Here is a 27,410-nt window from a genome sequence, read left to right as displayed (position 1 = left end):
ACAAGCGGACAGGCTGTACCGAGGTGGATCTCGGCAGTGTGTGGCCGAGGTTCTCTGCGCAAGCGGGCAGACCGTGCATGGGGCCGAGGCAGCAGGCTGCGTTATCAGCCGAGCAGCTGAGGCGGGCAGCCGCGCATGGGGCCGAGGAGTCGAAGCAGCGAGCTGCACCGTCAACTGGGCAGCCAAGGCGGGCGACCGCGCATGGGGCCGAGGCAGCAGGCAGCGGGCTGCATTGTCGGTCGGGCTGCTGGCACGGGCTGGCCGCGCATGGGGCCGAGGCAGCGTAGTGCTTGCTGCGCGTGGGGCCGAGGCAGCGTGTTGGCTGCAGCGTGTTGCTGCGCATGGGGCCGAGGGGCCGAGGCAGCGAAGTGCTTGCTGCGCAGCGTGTTGGCTGCGCATGAGGCCGAGGGGCCGAGGCAGCGTGTTGGTTTTAGCGTGTTGGCTGCGCATGAGGCCGAGGGGCCGAGGCAGCGTGTTGGCTGCAGCGTGGGGCCGATGAGCCGAGGTGCGTTGGCTGGTCGTGCGCGTGAGGCCAAGGGGCCAAGACCAACCCCAGAAGTCGCTGTTGCTGGTGCAGGTCGGCTGCAGTGGAGCCACCAAGGAGAAGGCTAATGTACCGTCATTCCGGGCCCTCCTTCTAGCGCCAATCTGTTATGGTAAATAACTTTTTTAACCGTAGCCTCGGGGCCGTCGCGGCTTGGTTTGGGTCCGGAAGGCGGGGGTCTCCGTGGGGGCGCTCCTCGAGCCCGCTGAATCTCCGAAGGCGGGGATCTCCGAAGGCTTCGCACCTACACAAAGGTCGGGTCGGGGTGCTCGACCCGACCCCTCCGACGATCAAGTCAGTGAAAGATGTGGAGGGGGTTTCGAGAGAAGTAGTGTTTTGGGGTGTGTCCCGCCTCCTCTTCTAATGAACGAGAGGGTATTTGTAGGGAAGCATTCTGCTCCCTGAGCTGCCCCCTTGCAGGGGGCAGGCTGACAGTAGCCATGGCGTAGCGTGTTGGACTTGGCTTTTGCAGGATATTAATGTGCCTCGGTCAATGTTCTGATCAATTCCAAGGTGCGTGACGTCATCTGGAGCAACTGACATTTCCTGAGGCTGACTGCCATTTTTACCCTTATCACTAGTAGTAATAATTTTAAACTATTTCAAATGGATGTCAAAAGTGCTTTCTTGAATGGTTTTATTTCCGAAGAAGTATATGTCGAACAACCTCCCGGATTTGAAAATTTTCTTCTTCCTAACCATGTATTCAAATTGACTAAGGCCCTCTATGGCTTGAAACAAGCTCCTAGAGCTTGGTATGAAAGGCTTAGTTCCTTTCTTATTTTAAATAATTTTACTAAAGGCAAGGTTGATACTACATTGTTTATTAAATATTTTGAAAATAATTTTCTTATTGTGCAAATTTATGTTGACGATATTATTTTTGGCTCTTCGGATGAATCACTATGTGAATCATTTGCCAAATGTATGAGTCATGAATTTGAAATGAGTTTAATGGGTGAATTAACTTTCTTTTTGGGATTACAAATCAAACAACTTAGTGATGGTATATTTCTTAACCAATCTAAATATACATTAGAATTGTTAAAATGATTTAACATGGATAATTCAAAAGCAATAAACACCCCTATGAGTACTGCGACTAAGTTAGATATGGATGAAAATAGTGAAAATTTCGATCAAAAAATATATAGGGGAATGATAGGTAGTCTACTCTACCTCATCGCGACTAGACCGGATATTATGTTTAGTGTAGGACTTTGCACTAGGTTTCAATCAAATCCTAAATTATCTCATCTTAAAAGTGTTAAAAGAATATTTAGGTATCTTAAAGGAACTCCAAATCTAGGACTGTGGTATCCAAAATCTGAAAATTTTGATTTAATAGTTTATGCAGATGCCGATTTTGGCGGATGTAGGATAGATAGAAAAAGTGCATCTGGAACATGCCAATTTTTAGGACATGCACTTGTTTCTTGGACTTCCAAGAAACAAAATTCAGTTGCACTATCTACGGCGGAAGCCGAATACATTGCTGCAAGTGCATGCTGTGCATAAGTTGTTTGGATGAAAAATACATTAGAAGACTATGAAATTCACTTTAAAAACATTCCCATAAAATATGATAATACTAGTGCCATATGTCTTACTAAAAATCCAATTCAGCACTCTAGAACTAAGCACATCGACGTTAGGCATCATTTCATATGCGATCATGTCCTTAATAATGATGTTGTTCTAGAATTCATTAACACAAAACATCAATTAGCAGATATATTTACAAAAGCTTTGAATGAAGACCAATTTGAATTCATTAGAAGGGAATTAGGTATGTTAAATTGTCCCAAAGAATAAACTTGTTTGAATGGATTTTCCGTAAAGTTTTTCATTCTCTCTCCGTTCCTCGGTGAATCTGATCCTTCTCTTTTGATTCTAAATGACTTGTTAAATTATCTTATCCTATCTTGAGTCAAACACCACTCCCATCTGATCAAGATTAATGATTTTATGATATTTTGAATCTCGAAATTGATTTTGATGGCTTGATTATGAGTTTCAAGTTGACGAATTGAATTTGAATGGATTTGTATTTGAATTATGATCTTGACTTATTGGAGTTACTACTTGAAACTTTTTTTCTTATCCCAATCTCTTCTTTGTACATCTACAATTTTTGTTATTTATAGAAAGAAGAGATTTGATAATATGGATGAATGCTAAATTTTCCTTTAAGATGAACTCTGCATAAATATTTTAGCATACTTAATTTTGAATGATAAAATCTTTGTATGATCAATGATAATATAGATGAATGATGTATGATCAATGATAAAATCTTTGTATGATCAATGATAATATAGATGAATGATGTATGATCAATGATAAAATCTTTATATGACAAATTATGTTCTTCAAGTCTCATTCCCTTTTTGTTGATGACAAAGGGGGAGAAAAGTGATGACTTGTATCATTTTAATAGCATGACTTATATGAATTGCAAAAGCTTGTGTGATATGAATGTCTTATATGCCTTGCAAAATCCTTGAGAATATCGCAAGATCGATTGATCATATTGAAAGCATGCCTTACATTTATATCATGAAATTCATGTTGAAAATCTTTATCTCCTGCCGTAGTAAAAATTATCTCTTATCATTCGACTTGAAAATGATTTTCATCGAAGTTGTGTATTTACTATTGCTTAATGAGAATAACGATAAATTCTACGGTTAGAACTTATCGGTTTATGCTTGAATTCAATGGATGAAATTCAAGTGTTTTCATCTTCTCATAATATGGCATATAGATAGGGGGAGTTATGTTTAACTCCGTCATCAATTGATTGTCATCATCAAAAAGGGGGAGATTGTTGAATCTCGGATTTTGATGATAAAATAAATTGATGGGTTAATTGATCTAATCCATATTATTGAGTTAAGTGTGCAGGAGTAACTACGATAACCAAAAAACACAAAGCAAGAATACCGGAGTCAAGTTCGATGGACGTTTAAGAGTTCGAAGAATCGTCGGAGATGCTGTCGGAACCAACCGAGAAGAAATCGGGAACCTGTCGGAATTTTTGGAAGTTCGCCGAAGAGATCGTCGGAGGTTCACGGAGATCACCGAGAAGGCTCGGCTACTTGTTAAAGTCATCACAAGTTCGGGAGCTTGCTGGGAGTCCGTCGGAAAGCTCGCCGGAACAAGACTCGACGTTCATGGTTGAAAACTTGCTTAGGATGTATTTTGTTATGTAGTTCACTTGTAATTAGGATTAGGATTAAAAGATAATCCTATATCCTGGTTAGGGGCCAACTGGGCCCAAAATTAGACTTAGTTTGGGCTAAATTTGAAGCCCAACAAGTGAACCGAAGGGTCTGGCGGTGGCACCGCCCAGCACTCGAGAGTTGGGCGGTGGCACCGCCCAGCACTGTCAATGTCTGACAGTGACAGGCGGTGGCACCGCCAGCATCGGGAACCCAAAGAGAATTCAAATTTTGGAGCCCAAATTTGAATCCTCTTGAGGCCTATAAATACCCCTCAAATCTCAGCTGAGACCACAACTCTTTGAGCAACAATTGTTTGAGAGAAAGGCCTTAGAAAAGTCTTAGCTAGTCTTGTTTTCAATTTGCTAGTGTTCACCTCCTTCTTTCTTGCTGAAAATCTGTAAGAGAGTGAACCACTTGTAAAAAGTTGTAAGAGGGGTATTCACCCTTCCCTTTCGAGAGATTTGCTAGTGGAAGGTGGGGGCCTCATCGAAGAGGGGCCTCGCAAGTGGATGTAGGTCATTTGACCGAACCACTTTAAAAACGGCGTAATCTCTGGTTTGCATTTCATTACTGCTATTTACATTACTGCAAACCTTCTTACTTGCTTTATTTCCTCATTACATTTGCTGTACAACTTTGCGAATACGCTTTCAAGTTAAGCACTTCCGATTCCGATTTTTTATCGTACGAAAGATTTGTCGAAACCAACGTTTTAAGCCGCTGCACTAATTCACCCCCCCTCTCTTAGTGCCGCTCCGATCCTAACAATTGGTATCAGAGCTAGGCTCACTCTCATATTTGGTTTGATACCCAAGAGAGATGGCTTACTCCGGCATACATGAGGGTCATTCTATCACACGTCCACCCTTATTTAATGGGTCGGATTATACTTATTGGAAGACTCGTATGAGGATCTTCCTCATTTCTATAGATTTCGAGCTTTGGACTATTGTTGAAAATGGATTTCAAAAATCTTCTCTTCCGATGAGCGAATGGAATGAATCGGAGAAGAAAGTTTTTGCTTTAAACGTAAAGGCTATGAATGCCTTGTTTTGTGCACTAGACAAAAATGAATTTAATCATGTTTCAATTTGTGATTCGGCTTTTTATATTTGGAGAACTCTTGAGGTCACTCATGAAGGCACTAGCCGAGTGAAAGAGTCCAAAATCAACATCCTTGTACACTCTTACGAATTTTTCCGAATGAAACCAAGTGAGTCCATCGGAGACATGTACACCCGGTTCACGGATGTCATCAATGGACTCAAAGCTCTTGGTAAAGATTTTACTAACTTTGAACTAGTAACTAAAATCTTAAGATCCCTCCCTAGAAGTTGGGATCCAAAAGTTACGACAATTCAAGAGGCTAAAGACCTTAAAACATTCCCTTTTGAAGAACTCATTGGGTCTCTAATGATCTATGAAATGACATGTCAAGTTCATGACGAGCTCGAGAACTCCCTTCCAAAGAACAGGAAGGATATGTCACTCAAATCACAAGAAGACCACTTGAGGAACATAAGTGATGAGGACAGTGACAATGACATTGCACTTTTGACTCAAAAATCTAAAATCGTGATAATCTTATTTAAATAATATCTATATTATTTTATTATTTAGAAAAATATATTCTTTATTATTGATAGAATCATGGTAATATATTATTATAAATTCTATAATTTAGAATTATGATAACATAATATAAAAATATTAAAGACATCATGTTAAACCATACCATGGTTTATCATTATTTAGTGATCACGATGTTTTGTTATACTAACTCATTCTAAAGAGATTTTTTAGAATGAATATAAATCACTAGACATCATAAATTAATGGCATCAATGAGCATGACTCACTAAATTTTTACTAATAATTATTATAAATTTATATTCATAAATAAATATTATAAAAAATTATAATTATATTTTTTATTTAAAAAATTATTATATAAAAAAATATTTATTAAATTACTTCATAATTTTGGAAATATTTTTTAGATCTAATCTTTATCAATGATATAATCAAGATAATATTTTAAAATTTAAAATTATAATAATATATTCTCAAAATATCGATGAGATCGTGATAATCTTATCTCAATGATATCTATATTATTTCATAATTTAGAAACGCATACTTTTTATTATTAATAAATCATGATAATATATTATTATAAATTCTATAATATATGATTATGATAATATAATATTAAAATATTTAGGACATCGTGATAATCCATTGATCGTGATCATGATTTTTTATTACACAAACTCATTCTAGATAGATTTTTGGTATGAATATAAAGCTCACCCTAAGAGACCATAAATTAATGGTACCAATGAGTATGACTCACTAATTTTTTATTAATAATGATTATAAATTTATATGCAAAAATAATAATTATAAAATATAATAATTATATATTTTATTTAAAAAATAATTATAAAAATACTTATTAAATTATTTCATAATTTCATAAATCATTTTGAGATCTAATATTTATTATTAATAGAATTAAGATAATATTTTATAATTTAAAATTATAATAATATATTTTCAAAATATCTATGTGATCCTGATAATCTTATCTCAATGATATCTATATTATTTCATAATATAGAAAAATATGTTCTTTATTATTGATAGAATCATGATAATATATTATTATAAATTTTATAATTCAAAATTATAATAATAAAATATTAAAAACTAAGGAGATCGTGATAAAACATATCAGGGTTTATCATGATTTAGAATCCCTTAGTCATGATATCGATTCTTTGTTACACTAACTCATTCTAGAGAGATTTTTGGTAATGGATATAAAACTCACAATAGGATGTCATGAATTAACGGTACCGATAATTATCACACACTATTTTTTTATTGATAATGATTATAAATTTATATGCATAAATAAAAATTATAAAGTATAATAATTATATATTTTATTTTAAAAAATAATTATAAAAAATATTTATTAAATTATTTCATAATTTTGAAAATCATTTTGAGATCTAATCTTTATTATTGATAGAATCAAGTTAATATTTTATAATGTAAAATTATAATAATATATTCACAAAATATCTATGTGATTGTGATAATTTTATCTCAATAATATATATATTATTTCATAATTTAGAAAAACATGTTGATTATTATTGATAGAATCTATCATTTAGGATTATGATAATATAATATTAAAATATTGAGAAGATCATGATAAATCATATCATGGTTTACCATGATTTCGAATCTCTTAATCATGATGTTGATTATTTGTTACATTAACTCATTTTAGAGAGATTTTTGGTAATGGATATAAAACTCACCCTAAGACGTGACGAATTAACGGTACCGATGATTCTTACTCACTAAATTTTTATTTTAATGATTATAAATTTATATGAACAAATAATACTATAATTATTATATATTTTATTTAAATAATAATAATAAAATATTTATTAAATTATTTCATAATTTCATAAATCATTTTGAGTTCTAATCTTTATTATTAATAGAATTAAGATAATATTTTATAATTTAAAATTATAATAATATATTCTTAAAATATTTTTGAGATCATGATAATCTTTTCTCAATAATATCTATATTATTTAATAATTCAGAAAAACATGTTATTTTTTATTAATAGAATCATGATAATATATTATTATAAATTTTATAATTTATGATTATGAGAATATAATATTAAAATATTAATGTGATAGTAATAAATCATATCATGGTTTATCATCATTTAGAATCTCTTAATCATGATACCGATTTTTTGCTATACAAACTCATTCTAGAGAGACTTTTGGTAATGGATATAAAACTCACCCTAAGAGGTGGTACCGATGATTATCACACAATAAATTTTTATTGATAATGATTATAAATTTATATGTATAAAAAATATAAAAAATAATAATATATTTTATTTTAAAAAATAATTATAAAAAATTATTAAATTATTTTAATATTTTCGAAAATCATTTTGAGATCTAATCTTTATTATTGATTGAATCAAGATAATATTTTATAATTTAAAATTATAATAATGTATTTTTAAAATATCTATAAGATCGTGATAATTTTATCTCAAAGATATCTATATTATTTCATAATTTAGAAAAAATATATTCTTTTTTATTGATAGAATCATGATAATCTATTATTATAAATTTTATAATTTAAGATTACGATAATATAATTTTAACATATTTAGGAGATCATGATAAATCATGATTTAGAATCCCTTAATCATGATCTCGATTCTTTGTGGTACTGATGATTATCACTTACTAAATTTTTATTGATAATATTATAAATTTATATGCATAAATAAAAATTATAAAATATAATAATTATATATTTTATTTTAAAAAATAATTATTAAATAATTATTAAATAATTTCATAATTTCAGAAATCATTCTGAGATCTAATCTTAATTATTGATAGAATCAAGATAATATTTTATAATTTAAAATTATAATAATATATTCTCAAAATATCTATGAGATCGTGATAATCTTATCTCAATGATATATATATTATTTCATAATAAAAAACATATTCTTTATTATTATAAATTTATAATTTAGGATTATGATAATATAATATTAAAATATTAAGAAGATCGTATCATGGTTTGTTATGATTTAGAATTTCTCGATCATGATTTAGATTCTTTGTTGCATTGAATCGTTCTAGAGTGATTTTTGAAAATCATTTTGATATCTAATCTTTATTATTGATATAATCAAAATAATATTTTATAATATAAAATTTTAATAAAATATTTTTAAAATATCTACCAAATCTTGATAATCTTATCTCAATGATATCTATATTATTTTATAATTAAAAAAATTCTTTATTATTGATAGAATCATGATAATATATTATTATCAATTTTATAATTTACAATTATGATAATATAAAATTAAAATATTTAGGAGATCGTGATAAATCATATCGGAAATGTTTTTGAGATCTAATCTTTATTATTGATGTAATCAAGATAATGTTTTATAATTTAAAATTATAATAATATATTCTAAAAATATCTATGAGATCGTGATAATCTTATCGATATCTTTTAAGAATAGAAAATCCCTATCAATACTAACGGAATAGAGTGCGTAAGTATAAGGAAGTACTATAAGGAAATAAATACTGTGTATGAGAAAGTACAACTGTGTTAGGAAGATGAAGAAGCAAATCGGTTTGGTGATGATCGCAATGGTGATGTTGTGTAGCCAATGTTTGATTAGCGTCGAAGCAAGACTTTTTTTTTTTTTTTGATAGATTCATGTAAATTTTTCTGATCATAAGATTTTTAAGAGCAGTTGGAACACTTGGAATCACTTTTATTGCGATATCAACGAGACTATAATTAGAGAATCAAGTACAAATATATTGATGTGTTTTCTCTAACAAAAAATAAGTAGATCGGTTTATGACATGCTGGTGATGCTTTGTTTCGGTGTTATAGCGGATGCATTGGTGTCTACTGGGCTTGCTAAACTTGGATATCGATATGTCAACATAGGTATGTCTTTCACAACTTCACTCACAATTTCATTTTCTTTAGATTTAGAGAGAGTAAATATGATGAATTGTCTATGGTATGGACATGTAGATGATTGTTGGGCTGAGCATGATCGCGATTCAACGGTTTGTAAATGGGGTTTTATTGACTGATTTATGATATGATGCTTCAAGTGTATTGCTCATAAATACTTCAAGGCATCCGTTTTAGTGTTTCATCAACTCTCATGGTCATTCATGGATGTTTCCAGGGTTATATGGTGCCAAAAAGGTTGACGTTTCCATCAGGAATCAAAGCTCTCGCGGATTATGTTCATGGCAAGGGGCTTAAACTTGGTATTTACTCGGACGCAGGGTAAGTCTAGCAGAACAATAAATCCTGATCATCTCTTCATGACTGTCTCGATCTGTGAGTTCTTGAAATAAGACTTGTCGGGCATTGCAGGCACCAAACATGCAGCCAGACGATGCCAGGTTCGCTTGGTCATGAGAAGAAAGATGCTGAAACTTTTGCTTCATGGGTGAGCATGCGTGGTCGAATTGTTGAAGCTTTCTCTGATACGAATAAGCTTGTTGATTCTTCTTATTCTTGTACTAGGGCATTGATTACCTCAAGTACGACAACTGTAACAATGATGATTTGAAACCGATGAAGCGGTAAGGTTTTCTTTTTTTTTTTGTCTCGGTGAGATTTCGTATGTGCCACTGAAACAAGGAAGAACTGTCGATATAGGTATCCTAATATGACTCGAGCTCTGATGAGAACAGATAGACCAAATTTTGTCTCTCTATGTGAATGGTAAAGAAGAAAAAGAATACTAGAGAATATGAGCAAACAATTCTTGCTTCTTCGCTGATCGACTCTACTCTTGTTCTCTCTGATTCAGGGGAGACATGCACTCGGCTCTTTGGGCTGACAAGTTAGGGAATAGTTGGAGAACAACTTTCGACATAAACGATTCATGGGAAAGGTACGGTCATTCATCTTTGTTTCTTCTTGATGTTCTTGTGTGAACCACTTTTACAAGTGGTTCACACTCTTACAAATTTTCAAAGAGAGAGAGGGAGGTGAACACTCAAGCTATTGAAAACAAAAACTTGCTAAAGGCTTTGCTAAGATATTTATCTCAATCTCTTTCTTCTCAAAGGTTGTGTTCTCTACTGAGAATTGAGGGGTATTTATATGCCCCAAGAGGATTCAAATTTTGGCTCCAAATTTTGAATTCTCTTAGGTTCCCGAGGTTGGCGGTGCCATCGCCTATCGGTGGCGATGCCACCGCCCGACCTCTCGGGTGCTGGGCGATTCTACCACCCAGTCCGAACTTGGGCCCAATTAGCCCCTACTTGGGTTATAGGATTAACACATAATTCTAACCCTAATTAACATGCTAACTATAAATTTAAAGACATTTCCTAAGCTATTACAAAGTCCGCAAGTCAAGACTTCTTCCGGCGAACTCTCGGAAACCATTCTGCGGACTCCCGACAAGCTCCTAGACTTCACGATTTGATCTTGGTGAGTTCCAACGAGCTTCTTCGGCAAGCTCTGATCTTTCTCAGCGAGCTCCGCGAACTTCCCACGAACCTTCCGGTGAGCTTCCGAAAAACCCTTCGGCAAGCTCCCTACTCATTCTTGGCTAGTTCCGGCAGCATTCTCGACGAACCTTCGGACTTCCGTCGAACTCTTGAACTCCCAACGAATCCTTCGCGCTTGACTCCGACACTTTGTTTCGCTTTATGTCTTCATCATTATCGTAGTTAATCCTGCACACATAAGCCAAAACTCTACTTCGATCTAGACAATTATTGCAACGTGAATTGACATTCTGTTGCCCAGCACGCCATTGGTTGGCGCTTCGTCCGATTCTTCAGCGCATCAACCTCTCTTGCGGCTTGTTGCCCAATCGGCGGTTAACCTCCGCAACCCCGATATCCTTGGCGCAATTCCGCTCTCCTTGGCCCGATGCCCGACATCCGAAGCCTTCTGCCGTCCAATATCCTGACGTGATCTCCTCCGGCGCAACGTCAATTCCTCTTGCGTCAACTGTCTAATCCTGATCAAGTAGACCTGCATCACTCAAAATGCAGTTAAACATCTAAACACAATCAATTAGTTTCATCATCAAAATCTGAGATTCAACAGTACATTATTGGTTGCTTCAGCATGTGACATTGGAGAAGAGGTTCGTGAACGAACTGAGAGCCGACGTGCACCACCATGCCTGCAAGATGTTCCTGTTGATGCCTCTTACACTATCGAAAGAGGATGAACCGAAAGTCTAGTCACTACTCGGATGAATAAATACATGTACAAATTCGATCCTTGAATTTATTGGTATTTTAATGAAATAGAGGGCTCGTAGGATGAATAAATTCATGTACAAATTCGATGCTTGAATTTGATGGTATTTTAATGAAATTGAGGAATACAAGCTTTTTTTATTCATGACTTGTTTCCCCTATGAAATCGCATACTGTGATATTCCTTTTCATGCGCGTGAGCTACGGTTCTGATTGGGGATCGATTTTAACGTTCGAAGATTGCGCAATGAGCGAGTAATTGAGAGCCGATGTGCACCACCATGCCTGCAAGATGTTCCTGTTGACGCCTCTTACACTATCAAAAGAGGATGAACCGAAAGTCTAGTCACTACTCGGATGATAAATACATGTACAAATTCGATGCTTAAATTTATTGGTATTTTAATGAAGTAGAGGGCTCCTAGGATGAATAAATTTATTTACAAATTCAATGCTTGAATTTGATGGTATTTTAATGAAATTGAGGAATACGAGCTTTTTTTATTCATGACTTGTTTCCCCTAAGAAATCGCATACTGTGATATTCCTTTTTATGCGCGTGAGCTACTGTTCCGATCGGGCGTACGCGTGCTTGTAATTTTCGAAACATTATAGGATAATAAAGTATATAGTATTTTAGGAACTTATTTGCAGATTTGATCACTCTTCATTTGATTTTGATTTTGATAGGGCAATTTGATTGTTAAGAAGTTCCCCTTAGGCATAAAGGCTGAAACTTGAGATCTACATATGTTGGGTAATCTTGTTAGCTCAGATATGCCAAATATTTAAATTCTATTCTTTGTTATACTAAGTTATTCTAGAGAGATTTTACGTCATAAATTATAAATAATTATAAATTTATAATTATAAATTTATTGATAATGCTTATAAATTTATATGAATAAATAAAAATCATAAAATATAATAATTATATATATTTTCTAAATTAATAATAGGTATAAAATATTTTTTAATTATTTCATAATTTATGAAATCATATTGAGATCATAATCTTTATTATTAATAGAGTCATGACAATAATTTATAATTTAAATTTAATAAAATATTCTCAAAATATTGATAAGATCTTGATAATCTTATCTTAAAGATATCTATATTATTTCATAATTTTGAAAATCAAGATCTTTATTATTGATAGAATCATGATAATATATTATTATAAATTCTATAATTTATGATCATGATAAGATAATATTAAACAATTAATGAGACCACGATAAATTATATTATGTTTATCATGATTTAGAATCAATCGATTGTGATATTGGTTCTTTGTTACTAAAGAGATTTTCGGTATGACTATAAATTTTTATTGATAATGATTATAAATTTATATACACAAATAAAAATTATAAAAATATAATAATTATATATTTTATTTAAAAAATAATTATAAAAATATTTATTAAATTATTTAATAATTTCAGAAATTATTTTGAGATTTAATCTTTATTATTGATAAAATCAAGATAATATTTTATAATTTAAAATTATAATAATATATTCTCCAAATATTTTTGAGATCGTGATAATCTTATCTCAATGATATCGATATTATTTCATAATTTAGAAAAACATGTTCTTTATTATTGATAGAATCATAATAATATATTATTATAAATTTTATAATTTAAGATTATGATAATATAATATTAAAATATTCAAAAGATCGTGATAAATCATATCATAGTTTATAATAATTTAGAATCCCTTTATCGTGATCTCGATTCTTTACTACACTAACTCATCATAAATTAACGGTACCGTGACTCACTAATTTTTTATTGATAATGATTATAAATTTATATGTACAAATAAATATTAAATATATGTTTTATTTCAAAAATAATTATAAAAAAATATTTATTAAATTATTTCATAATTTCGGAAATCATTTTGGGATCTAATCTTTATCATTGATATAATCAAGTTAATATTTTATAATTTAAATTATAATAATATATTCTTAAAATATCGATGAGATCGTGATAATCTTATCTCAATGATATCTATATTATTTCATAATTAAAAAAACATGATCTTTATTATTTATAGAATCATTATGAAATATTATTATAAATTTTATAATTTAAGATTATTATAATATAATATTAAAATATTAAGTAGATCATGATAAATCATATCATGGTTGAAAATGTTTTGGAATCCTTTAATCATGATCTCGATTCTTTTTTTTACAATAACTCATTCTAGAGAGATTTTTCGTATGGATATAAAGCTCACCCTATGATGTCATGAATTAAAGGTATCAAAAGTATGACTCATTAAATTTTTATTAATAACGATTATAAATTTATATGCATAAATAAAAATTATAATAATATAATAATTATATATTTTATTTAAAAATTATAAAAATTTATTAAATTATTCCATAATTTCGGAAATCATTTTGAGATTTAATCTTTATTATTGATAAAATCAAGGTAATATTTTATATTTTAAAATTAGAATAATATATTCTCTAAATATCTCTAAGATCGTGATAATCTTATATCAATGATATCTATATTATTTCATAATTTAGAAAAACATGTTATTCATTATTGATAGAATCATTATACTATATTATTATAAATTTTATAATTTAATATTATAAAAAATATAATATTAAATTATTAATGAGATCGTGATAAATCATATCATGGTATTGATATAAAGCTCATCATTATGAATTAATGGTACTAATGAATATAACTCACTAAAATTTTTTTGATAATGATTATAAATTTATATGCACAAATAAAAAATATAAAAATATAATAATTATATATTTTATTTAAAAAATAAATATAAAAAAAATATTTATTAAATTATTTCATAATTTCATAAACCTTTTTGAGATCTAATCTTTATCATTGATATAATCAAGATAATATTTTATATTTTAAAATTATAATAATATATTCTCAAAATATCAATGAGATCGTGATAATCTTATCTCAATGATATATATATAATATTTCATTATTTAGAAAAACATATTCTTTATTATTGATAGAATAATGGTAATATATTATTATAAATTTTATAATTTAAAATTATGATAACATAATATAAAATATTAAGGAGATCATGATAAATCATATCATGGTTTATCATTATTTATAATCACTTGATCGTGATCACGATTTTTTGTTATACTAATTCATTTTAAAGAGATTTTTGATATGGATATAAATCTCAAGATGTCATAAATTAACAGCATTAGCATGACTCACTGAATTTTTAATAATAATTATTATAAATTTATATACATAAATAAATATTATAAAAAATTATAATTATATTTTTTATTTATAAAATAATTATAAAAAAATATTTATTAAATTATTTCATAATTTCAGAAACCTTTTTGAAATCTAATCTTTATCATTGATATAATCAAAATAATATTTTATATTTTAAAATTATAATAATATATTCTCAAAATATCAATGAGATCCATATTCTTATCTAAATAATATCTATATTATTTCATTATTTAGAAAAATATATTCTTTATTATTGATAGAATCATGGTAATATATTATTATAAATTCTATAATTTAGAATTCTGATAACATAATATAAAAATATTAAAGACATCATGTTAAACCATACCATGGTTTATCATTATTTAGTGATCATGATTTTTTGTTATACTAACTCATTCTAAAGAGATTTTTTGGAATGGATATAACTCACTAAATTTTTACTAATAATTATTATAAATTTATATTCATAAATAAATATTATGAAAAATTATAATTATATTTGTTATTTAAAAAATAATTATATAAAAAAATATTTATTAAATTACTTCATAATTTTGGAAATATTTTTGAGATCTAATCTTTATCAATGATATAATCAAGATAATATTTTAAAATTTAAAATTATAATAATATATTCTCAAAATATCGATGAGATCGTGATAATCTTATCTCAATGATATCTATATTATTTCATAATTTAGAAAAGCATATTTTTTATTATTAAAAAATCATGATAATATATTATTATAAGTTCTATAATATATGATTATGATAATATAATATAAAAATATTAAGGAGATCGTGATAATCCCTTGATCGTGATCATGATTTTTTATTACACAAACTCATTCTAGATAGATTTTTGGTATGAATATAAAGCTCACCCTAAGAGACCATAAATTAATGGTACCAATGAGTATGACTCACTAATTTTTTATTAATAATGATTATAAATTTATATGCAAAAATAATAATTATAAAATATAATAATTATATATGTTATTTAAAAAATAATTATAAAATACTTATTAAATTATTTCATAATTTCATAAATCATTTTGAGATCTAATCTTTATTATTAATAGAATTAAGATAATATTTTATAATTTAAAATTATAATAATATATTTTCAAAATATCTATGAGATCCTGATAATCTTATCTCAATGATATCTATATTATTTCATAATTTAGAAAAACATGTTATTTATTATTGATAGAATCATGATAATATATTATTATAAATTTTATAATTTAAAATTATAATAATAAAATATTAAAAACTAAGGAGATCGTGATAAAACATATCATGGTTTATCATAATTTAGAATCCCTTAGTCATGATATCGATTCTTTGTTACACTAACTCATTCTAGAGAGATTTTTGGCAATGGATATAAAACTCACAATGTCATGAATTAACGGTACCGATAATTATCACTCACTAATTTTTTATTGATAATGATTATAAATTTATATGTATAAATAAAAATTGTAAAAATATAATAATTATATATTGTAAAAAATAATTATAAAAATATTTATTAAATTATTTCATAATTTTAAAAATCATTTTGGGATCTAATCTTTATTATTAATAGAACCAAGATAATACTTTATAATGTAAAATTATAATAATATATTCTCAAAATATCTATGTGATCGTGATAATTTTATCTCAATAATATATATATATTGTTTCATAATTTAGAAAAACATGTTCATTATTATTGATAGAATCTATCATTTAGGATTATGATAATATAATATTAAAATATTAAAAAGATATTGATAAATCATATAATATTTTACCATGATTTCGAATCTCTTAATCATGATCTTGATTATTTGTTACATTAACTCATTTTAGAGAGATTTTTGGTAATGGATATAAAACTCACCCTAAGACGTGATGAATTAATGGTACCGATGATTCTTACTCACTAAATTTTTATTTTAATGATTATAATTTTATATGAACAAATAATACTATAATTATTATATATTTTATTTAAAAAATAATAATAAAATATTTAGTAAATTATTTCATAATTTCATAAATCATTTGGAGATCTAATCTTTATTATTAATAGAATTAAGATAATATTTTATAATTTAAAATTATAATAATATATTCTTAAAATATTTTTGAGATCATGATAATCTTTTCTCAATGATATCTATATTATTTAATAATTTAGAAAAACATGTTATTTTTTATTAATAGAATCATGATAATATATTATTATAAATTTTATAATTTATGATTATGAGAATATAATATTAAAATATTAATGTGATAGTAATAAATCATATCATGGTTTATCATCATTTAAAATCTCTTAATCATGATCTCGATTTTTTGCTACACTAACTCATTATAGAGAGAATATTGGTGATGGATATAAAACTCACCTTAAGACGTGGTACCGATGATTGTCACTCAATAAATTTTTACTGATAATGATTATAAATTTATATGTATAAAAAAATATAAAAAAATAATAATATATTTTATTTTAAAAAATAATTATAAAAATTTATTAAATTATTTTAATATTTTCGAAAATTATTTTGAGATCTAATCTTTATTATTGATTGAATCAAGATAATATTTTATAATTTAAAATTATAATAATATATTTTCAAAATATCTATAAGATCGTGATAATTTTATATCAATGATATCTATATTATTTCATAATTTAGAAAGAACATATTCTTTTTTATTGATAGAATCATGATAATCTATTATTATTAATTTTATAATTTAAGATTATGATAATATAATTTTAAAATATTTAGGAGATCGTGATAAATCATGATTTAGAATCCCTTAATCATGATCTCGATTCTTTGTGGTACTGATGATTATCACTTACTAAATTTTTATTGATAATATTATAAATTTATATGCATAAATAAAAATTATAAAATATAATAATTATATATTTTATTTTTTAAATAATAATTATTAAATAATTATTAAATAATTTCATAATTTCGAAAATCATTTTGAGATCTAATCTTTATTATTGATAGAATCAAGATAATATTTTATAATTTAAAATTATAATATATATTCTCAAAATATCTATGAGATCGTGATAATCTTATCTCAATGATATATATATTATTTCATAATAAAATACATGTTCTTTATTATTATAAATTTATAATTTAGGATTATGATAATATAATATTAAAATATTAAGAAGATCGTATCATGGTTTGTCATGATTTAGAATTTCACGATCATGATTTAGATTCTTTGTTGCATTGACTTGTTCTAGAGAGATTTTTGATATGGATATAAAGCTCACCCTAAGACATCATGATTTAACGATGTGTATGACTCACTAAATTTTTATTGATCATGATTATAAATTTATATGCACAAATAAAAATTAAAAAAAAATTATTAAATTATTTCATAATTTTGAAAATCATTTTGATATCTAATCTTTATTATTGATATAATCAAGATAATATTTTATAATATGAAATTTTAATAAAATATTTTTAAAATATCTATGAGATCTTGATAATCTTATCTCAATGATATCTATATTATTTTATAATTAAAAAAAAATTTCTTTATTATTGATAGAATCATGATAATATATTATTATCAATTTTATAATTTACAATTATGATAATATAATATTAAAATATTCAGGAGATCGTGATAAATCATATTAGAAATCTTTTTGAGATCTAATAAAAATATCTATGAGATCGTGATAATCTTATCGATATCTTTTCATAACAGAAAATCCCTATCAATACTAACGGAATAGAGTGTTGCTATTGCTATAAAGCTCTCTACGTAAGTATAAGGAAGTACTATAAGGAAATACTGTGTATGAGAAAGTACAATTGTGTGAGGAAGATGAAGAAGCAAATCGGTTTGGTGATGATCGCGGTGGTGATGTTGTGTAGCCAATGTTTGATTAGCGTCGAGACAAGACCGATCATTGAGCGTCGGAATCTGCTTGCGAATGGGCTTGGGATGACTCCTCCCATGGGGTATGTTTTTTTTTTTATTTGATAGATTCATGTAAATTTTTCTGATCATAAGATTTTTAAGAGCAGTTGGAACACTTGGAATCACTTTTATTGCAATATCAACGAGACTATAATTAGAGAATCAGGTACAAATATATTGATATGTTTTCTCTAACAAAAAATAAGTAGATCGGTTTATGACATGCTAGTGATGTTTTGTTTCGGTGTTATAGCGGATGCATTGGTGTTTACTGGGCTTGCTAAACTTGGATATCGATATGTCAACATAGGTATGTCTTTCACAACCTCACTCACAATTTTATTTTCTTTAGATTTAGAGAGAGTAAATCTGATGAATTGTCTATGGCATGGACATGTAGATGATTGTTGGGCTGAGCATGATCGCGATTCAACGGTTTGTAAATGGTGTTTTATTGATTGATTTATGATATGATGCATCAAGTGTATTGCTCATAAATACTTCAAGGCATCCGTTTTAGTGTTTCATCAACTCTTATGGTCATTCATGGATGCTTCCAGGGTTATATGGTGCCAAAAAAGTTAACGTTTCCATCAGGAATCAAAGCTCTCGCGGATTATGTTCATGGCAAGGGGCTTAAACTTGGTATTTACTCGGACGCAGGGTAAGTCTAGTAGAACAATGAATCCTGATCATCTCTTCATGACTGTCTCGATCTGTGAGTTCTTGAAATAAGACTTGTCGGGCATTGCAGGCACCAAACATGCAGCCAGACGATGCCAGGTTCGCTTGGTCATGAGCAGAAAGATGCTGAAACTTTTGCTTCATGGGTGAGCATGCGTGGTCGAACTGTTGAAGCTTTCTCTAATACGAATTAGCTTGTTGATTCTTCTTATTCTTGTACCAGGGCATTGATTACCTCAAGTACGACAACTGTAACAATGATGATTTGAAACCGATGAAGCGGTAAGGTTTTCTTTTTTTTCTGTTTCGGTGAGATTTCGTGTGTGCCACTGAAACAAGGAAGAACTGTCGATATAGGTATCCTGAGATGACTCGAGCTCTGATGAGAACAGGCAGACCAATTTTTGTCTCTCTATGTGAATGGTAAAAAAGAAAAAGAATACTAGAGAATATGAGCAAACAATTCTTGCTTCTTGTTGATCGACTTTGCTCTTGTTCTCTCTGATTCAGGGGAGACATGCACCCAGCTCTTTGGGCTGACAAGTTGGGGAATAGTTGGAGAACAACTTTCGACATAAACGATTCATGGGAAAGGTACGGTCATTCATCTTTGTTTCTTCTTGATGTTCTTGTGTGGCATAATGTTTGTTGTTTCTTTATGTTGCAGTATGGTCTCGAGGGCAGATCAAAATGAGGTTTACGCTGAGCATGCAAGGCCCGGTGGTTGGAATGGTAAGTGCTTGCATCATTAGTCGATCCCATCATTTTTTGTGCAAGACGTCTGACATGTCGGCTTACGTCTATAGATCCAGACATGCTCGAAGTTGGAAATGGTGGTATGAGTAACGATGAGTACATCGTGCACTTCAGTCTCTGGGCTGCTTCCAAGGTAGCATAACTCTCTCTCTCTCTCTCTCTCTCTCTCTCTCTCTCTCATTATCTTTCTGCATGGTGAAGATTCTATTTACATATTGCTCCACTCCAATCTAATCCATCCTTGTAGGCTCCTCTTATTATCGGTTGTGATGTAAGGAGCATGACCAAGGAAACCTTGGCTATCCTTGGCAACGAGGAAGTGATTGCTGTAAACCAAGGTAGGCATATGTGACGAGTTCGATCGATGGGGCTCTCATGCGCATGGCTTTCACATATGGTTTGTTTTTTGATGAACAGATCCTCTCGGTGTTCAAGCTAAGAAGGTGCGAATGTATGGAGATTCCGAGGTTGGTAATTGGCATTGCAAGTTTTTCTCATATTCTGCCATCCCATGAAGCACGCAAGTCCTGAGATTATGAAGTTTGGATGTAGGTTTGGGCAGGACCTCTCTCTGGATACAGAACTGTAGTCATTCTGTTGAACCGTTCCCCTGAATTCAGAACCATCACAGCCCAATGGGATGACATCGGTCTTCCACCAAACACGGTTGTGGAAGTTAGAGATCTTTGGAAGGTACTCTAAATGTTTCGCTATCTTCTCCTACACATTGCAGTCACCGATTGACAATTGTAGTTAACATGGTTGTACATTATTGGTTGTTGTAGCATGCGACACTGGAGAAGAGGTTCGTGAACGAACTGACAATCAACGTGCACCACCATGCCTGCAAGATGTTCCTGTTGACGCCTCTTACACTATCATAAGAGGATGAATCAAAAGTTTAGTCACTGCTCGGATGAATAAATACATGTACAAATTCGATGTTTGAATTTATTGGTATTTTAATGAAGTAGATGGCTCGTAAGAATAAATTCAAGCGATTGGGTTGCGGGGATCTCATCTCATCCCTGTGCCGTGTCGAGGAGTCATCCCATCATCGTACGCATCCCATTAAATGTGTTACGAACTATTTTTGAATTTCGTGCTTATAATTTTCGAAGCATTTTAGGAACTTATTTGTAGATTTGCTCACTTTTCATTTGATTTGTGATTTTGATAGGGCAATTTGTTTGTTAAGAAATCTCACCGTCATAAATTATAAATAATTATAAATTTATAAATATAAATTTATTGATAATAATTATAAATTTATTATCAATAATTCTAAATTTATTGATAATAATTATAAATTTATATGCATAAATAAATATTAATTATATGTTTTATTTCAAAAATAATTATAAAAAATATTTATTAAATTATTTCATAATTTTGGAAATCATTTTGGGATCTAATCTTTATCATTGATATAATTAAGTTAATATTTTATAATTTAAATTATAATAATATATTCTTAAAATATCGATGAGATCGTGATATCTATATTATTTCATAATTTAGAAAAACATAATTTTTATTATTGATAGAATCATTATTAAATATTATTATAAATTTTATAATTTAAGATATTATAATATAATATTAAAATATTAAGTAGATCATGATAAATCATATCATGGTTGAAAATATTAAGAGATTTTTCGTATGGATATAAAGCTCACCCTATGATGTCATGAATTAAAGGTACCAAAAGTATGACTCACTAAATTTTTATTGTTAATGATTATAAATTTATATGCATAAATAAAAATATAAAAATATAATAAATATATAGTTTATTTAAAAATTATAAAAAATATATTAAATTATTCCATAATTTCGGAAATCATTTTGAGATCTACTCTTTATTATTGATAAAATCAAGGTAATATTTTATATTTTAAAATTATAATAATATATTCTCCAAATATCTCTAAGGTCGTGATAATCTTATATCAATGATATCTATATTATTTCATAATTTAGAAAAACATGTTCTTCAATATTGTTAGAATCATTATACTATATTATTATAAAGTTTATAATTTAATATTATAAAAATATAATATTAAAATATTAAGGAGATCTTGATAAATCGTATCATGGTTTTACTGATGAATATGACTCACTAAATTTTTATTAATAATGATTATAAATTTATATGCACAAATAAAAAATATAAAAATATAATAATTATATATTTTATTTTAAAAAATAAATATAAAAAAATATTTATTAAATTATTTCATAATTTCATAAACCTTTTTGAGATCTAATCTTTATCATTGATATAATCAAAATAATATTTTTATATTTTAAAATTATAATAATATATTCTTAAAATATCAATGAGATCGTAATAATCTTATCTAAATGATATCTATATTATTTCATTATTTAGAAAAATATATTCTTTATTATTGATAGAATAATGGTAATATATTATTATAAATTTTATAATTTAGAATTATGATAACATAATATAAAAATATTAAACAGATCATGATAAATCATACCAAGGTTTATCATGATTTAGTGATCAAGATTTTTTGTTATACTAACTCATTCTAAAGAGATTTTTTAGAATTGATATAAATCACAAGATGTCATAAATTAACGGCATCGATAAGCATGACTCACTAAATTTTTACTAATAATTATTATAAAAAATTATAATTATATTTTTTATTAAAAAAATAATTATATAAACAAAATATTTATTAAATTAATTAATAATTTTGGAAATATTTTTGAGATCCAATCTTTATCAATGATATAATCAAGATCATATTTTATAATTTAAAATTATAATAATATATTCTCAAAATATCGATGAGATCGTGATAATCTTATCTAAATGATATCTATATTATTTCGTAATTTATAAAAGCATATTCTTTATTATTAATAGAATCATGATAATATATTATTATAAATTCTATAATATATGATTATGATAATATAATATTAAAATATTAAGGAGATCGTGATAATCCCTTGATCTTGATCATGATTTTTTATTACACAAACTCATTCTAGAGAGATTTTTGGTATGAATATAAAGCTCACCAGGCCATAAATTAACGGTACTAATGAGTATGACTCACTAATTTTTTATTAATAATGATTATAAATTTATATACAAAAATAATAGTTATAAAATATAATAATTATATATGTTATTTAAAAAATAATTATAAAAATATTTATTAAATGATTTCATAATTTCATAAATCATTTTAAGATCTAATATTTATTATTAATAGAATTAAGATAATATTTTATAAATGAAAATTATAATAATATATTCTCAAAATATCTATGAGATCATGATAATCTTAATAATATCTATATTATTTCATAATTTAGAAAAACATGTTCCTTATTATTGATAGAATCATGATAATATATTATTATAAATTTTATAATTCAAGATTATAATAATAAAATATTAAAATACTAAGGAGATCGTGATAAAACATATCATGGTTTATCATGATTTATAATTACTTAGTCATGATATCGATTCTTTATTACACTAACTCATTCTAGAGAGATTTTTGGTAATTGATATAAAACTCACCATAAGACGTCATGAATTAATGGTACAAATAATTATCACTCACTAAATTTTTATTGATAATGATTATAAATTTATATGTATAAATAAAAATTGTAAAAGTATAATAATTATATATTTTATTTTAAAAAAATAATTATAAAAATATTTATTAAATTATTTCATAATTTTGAAAATTATTTTGAGATCTAATCTTTATTATTGATAGAATCAAGATAATATTTTATAATATAAAATTATAATAATATATTCTCAAAATATCTATGTGATCGTGATTATCTTATCTCAATAATATATATATTATTTCATAATTTAGAAAAACATGTTCATTATTATTGATAGAAGCTATCACTTAGGATTATGATACTATAATATTAAAATATTAAGAAGATCATGATAAATCATATCATGGTTTATATTGATTTAGAATCTCTTAATCATGATCTTGATTATTTGTTACATTAACTCATTTTAGAGAGATTTTTGGTAATAGATATAAAACTCACCCTAATACGTGATGAATTAACGGTACCGATGATTATGAGTCACTAAATTTTTATTTTAATGATTATAAATTTATATGGACAAATAAAAATATAATTATTATATATTTTATTTAAAATAATAATAATTATAAAATATTTATTAAATTATTTCATAATTTCATAAATCATTTTGAGATCTAATCTTTATTATTAATAGAATTAAGATAATATTTTATAATTTAAAATTATAATAATATATTCTTAAAATATTTTTGAGATCATAATAATTTTTTCTCAATGATATCTATATTATTTAATAATTTAGAAAAACATGTTATTTTTTATTAATAGAATTATGATAATATATTATTATAAATTTTATAATTTATTATTATTAGAATATAATATTAAAATATTAATGAGATAGCAATAAATCATATCATGGTTTATCATCATTTAGAATCTCTTAATCATGATCTCGATTCTTCGTTACACTCTCTCATTCTAGAGAGATATTGGTAATGGTACCGATGATTATCACTCACTATACTTTTATTGATAGTGATTATAAATTTATATATATAAATAAAAATTATAAAAAAATAATAATATATTTTCATTTAAAAAATAATTATAAAAAAATTATTAAATTATTTTAATAATTTCAGAAATAATTTTGGGATCTAATCTTTACTATTGATAGAATTAAGATAATATTAAGTAATTTAAAATTATAATAATATATTCTCAAAATATCTATAAGATCGTGATAATATTATCTCAATGATATCTATATTATTTAATAATTTAGAAAAATATTTTCTTTTTTATTAATAAAATCATGATAACTATTATTATAAATTTTATAATTTATGATTATGATAATATAATATAAAAATATTAAGAAGATTTAGAATCTCTCGATCGTGATTTAGATTATTTGTTACATTAACTCATTCTAGAGAGATTTTTGATATGGATATAAAGCTCACCCTAAGACATCATGATTTTACTGTACCGATGTTTATGACTCACTAAATTTTTTATTAATAATGATTATAAATTTATATGCACAAATAAAAATTAAAAAAATATTTATTCAATTATTTCATAATTTCAAAAATCATTTTGAGATCTAATCTTTATTATTGATATAATCAAGATAATATTTTATAATATGAAATTTTAATAAAATATTTAGAATCACTTTTATTGCGATATCAACGAGACTATAATTAGAGAATCAGGTACAAATATATTGATGTGTTTTCTCCAACAAAAAATAAGTAGATCGATTTATTACATGCTAGTGATGCTTTGTTTCGGTGTTATAGCAGATGCATTGGTGTCTACTAGGCTTGCTAAACTTGGATATCGATATGTCAACATAGGTATGCCTCTCACAACCTTACTCACAATTTCATTTTCTTTAGATTTAGAGGGAGTAAATATGATGAATTGCCTATGGCATGGACACGCAGATGTTGGGCTGAGCATGATCGCGATTCAACGGTTTGTAAATGATTTTTTATTGACTAGTTTATGATATGATGCATCAAGTGTATTGCTCATAAATACTTCGGCATCCGTTTTAGTGTTTCATCAACTCTCTCTCTCATTATCTTTCTACGTGGTGAAGATTATATTTACATATTTCTTCACTCCAATCCAATCCATCCTTGTAGGCTCCTCTTATTATCGGTTGTGATGTAAGGAGCATGACCAAGGAAACCTTGGCTAACCATGGCAACGAGGAAGTGATTGATGTAAACCATGGTAGGCATATGCGATGAGTTCGATGGGGCTCTCATGAGCATGGCTTTCACATATGGTTTGTTTTCTTATGAACAGATCCTCTCGGTTTTCAAGCGAAGAAGGTGCAAATGGATGGAGATCACGAGGTAGATCATGGAAGTTTGGATGCAGGTTTGGATAGGACCTCTCTTTGGATATAGAACTGTAGTCGTTCTATTGAATCGCTCCCCTGAATTTAGAACCATCACAGCCCAATGGGACGACATCGGTCTTCCATCAAACATGGTTGTGGAATTCAAAGATCTTTGGAAGGTACCCCAAATGCTTTGCCATCTTCTCCTACACATTGCAGTCACCGATTGACAATTGTCGTTAACATAGTTGTACATTAATAGGGGCACTAGTCAATCTTCTTTTTAACACTTGAAAACTTTGCTCACAATCATCATCCCCTACAAATTTCACATTCTTCTTAGTGGGTTTAGTGAGAGATTGAGCGATTCGAGAAAATCCCTCCATAAATCTCCTGTAATAATCTGTCATGCCCAAGAAGCTTCTAACTTATGTTACATTTGTTGGTACTTCCCATTTAACTATATCTTCTACTTTCTTTGGATCAACAGATATGCCCTTCCTTGAAATCAAATGGCCTAAGAAAGCAACTTTATTCAAGCATAATTCACATTTGTTGAACTTTGCATACAACTTCTTTTCTCTTAGTATGGACAATACATTTATCAAGTGTTCCTCATGCTTTAGATTACTCCTTGAATACACCAATATGTTGTCAATGAATACAATTACATAGCCATCCAAGAGCGATTGAACTATCCTATTCATTAGTTCCATAAAAGCTATAGGGGCATTAGTCAAACCAAAAGGCATCACCAAGAATTCATAGTGACCATATCGAGTTCTAAAAGCTGTTTTTGGAATATCCTCCTCCTTGATCTTCAACTGATAGTAACCTGATCTGAGGTCAATCTTAGAGAATACTTTTGCACCCTACAATTGACCAAACAAATCATCAATTATGGGTATGGGATACTTGTTTTTGATGGTCACCTGATTCAACTGTCTATAATCAATACAAAGCTTCAATGTTCCATCCATCTTTTTAACTAACACCAGAGCACCCCATAATGAAATATTAAGCCAAATAAAATCTTTATTTAATAGTCCTTATAGTTTCTTTTCTAATTCCACTTACTCAAATGATGTC

At 28.0% G+C, this 27,410-nt stretch overlaps 1 protein-coding gene across 1 annotated transcript; it reads left to right on the top strand.

Annotated features, from left to right (window-relative positions):
- The first annotated feature begins 201 nt into the window (after positions 1 to 201).
- Positions 202 to 21,252, top strand: LOC135630715 (alpha-galactosidase 1-like). The gene is made up of 22 exons (XM_065137870.1): positions 202 to 577; positions 9,283 to 9,339; positions 9,382 to 9,464; positions 9,590 to 9,693; positions 9,784 to 9,859; positions 9,937 to 9,995; positions 10,226 to 10,309; positions 18,883 to 18,969; positions 19,036 to 19,094; positions 19,182 to 19,238; positions 19,329 to 19,363; positions 19,489 to 19,592; positions 19,683 to 19,758; positions 19,836 to 19,894; positions 19,970 to 20,035; positions 20,123 to 20,206; positions 20,280 to 20,344; positions 20,419 to 20,501; positions 20,616 to 20,706; positions 20,786 to 20,835; positions 20,921 to 21,061; positions 21,154 to 21,252. The coding sequence occupies exons 1-22, from the start codon at positions 202 to 204 to the stop codon at positions 21,250 to 21,252; spliced, it is 1,995 nt and encodes a 664-aa protein (XP_064993942.1).
- The last annotated feature ends 6,158 nt before the right edge of the window (positions 21,253 to 27,410 follow it).

The sequence above is a fragment of the Musa acuminata genome, chromosome BXJ3-2 (genome assembly GCF_036884655.1).
Source record: "Musa acuminata AAA Group cultivar baxijiao chromosome BXJ3-2, Cavendish_Baxijiao_AAA, whole genome shotgun sequence".
NCBI classification, from domain to species: domain Eukaryota; kingdom Viridiplantae; phylum Streptophyta; class Magnoliopsida; order Zingiberales; family Musaceae; genus Musa; species Musa acuminata.
The sequence above is the reverse complement of the archived record's forward strand: the minus strand, read 5'-3'. Positions and strand labels throughout refer to the sequence as shown.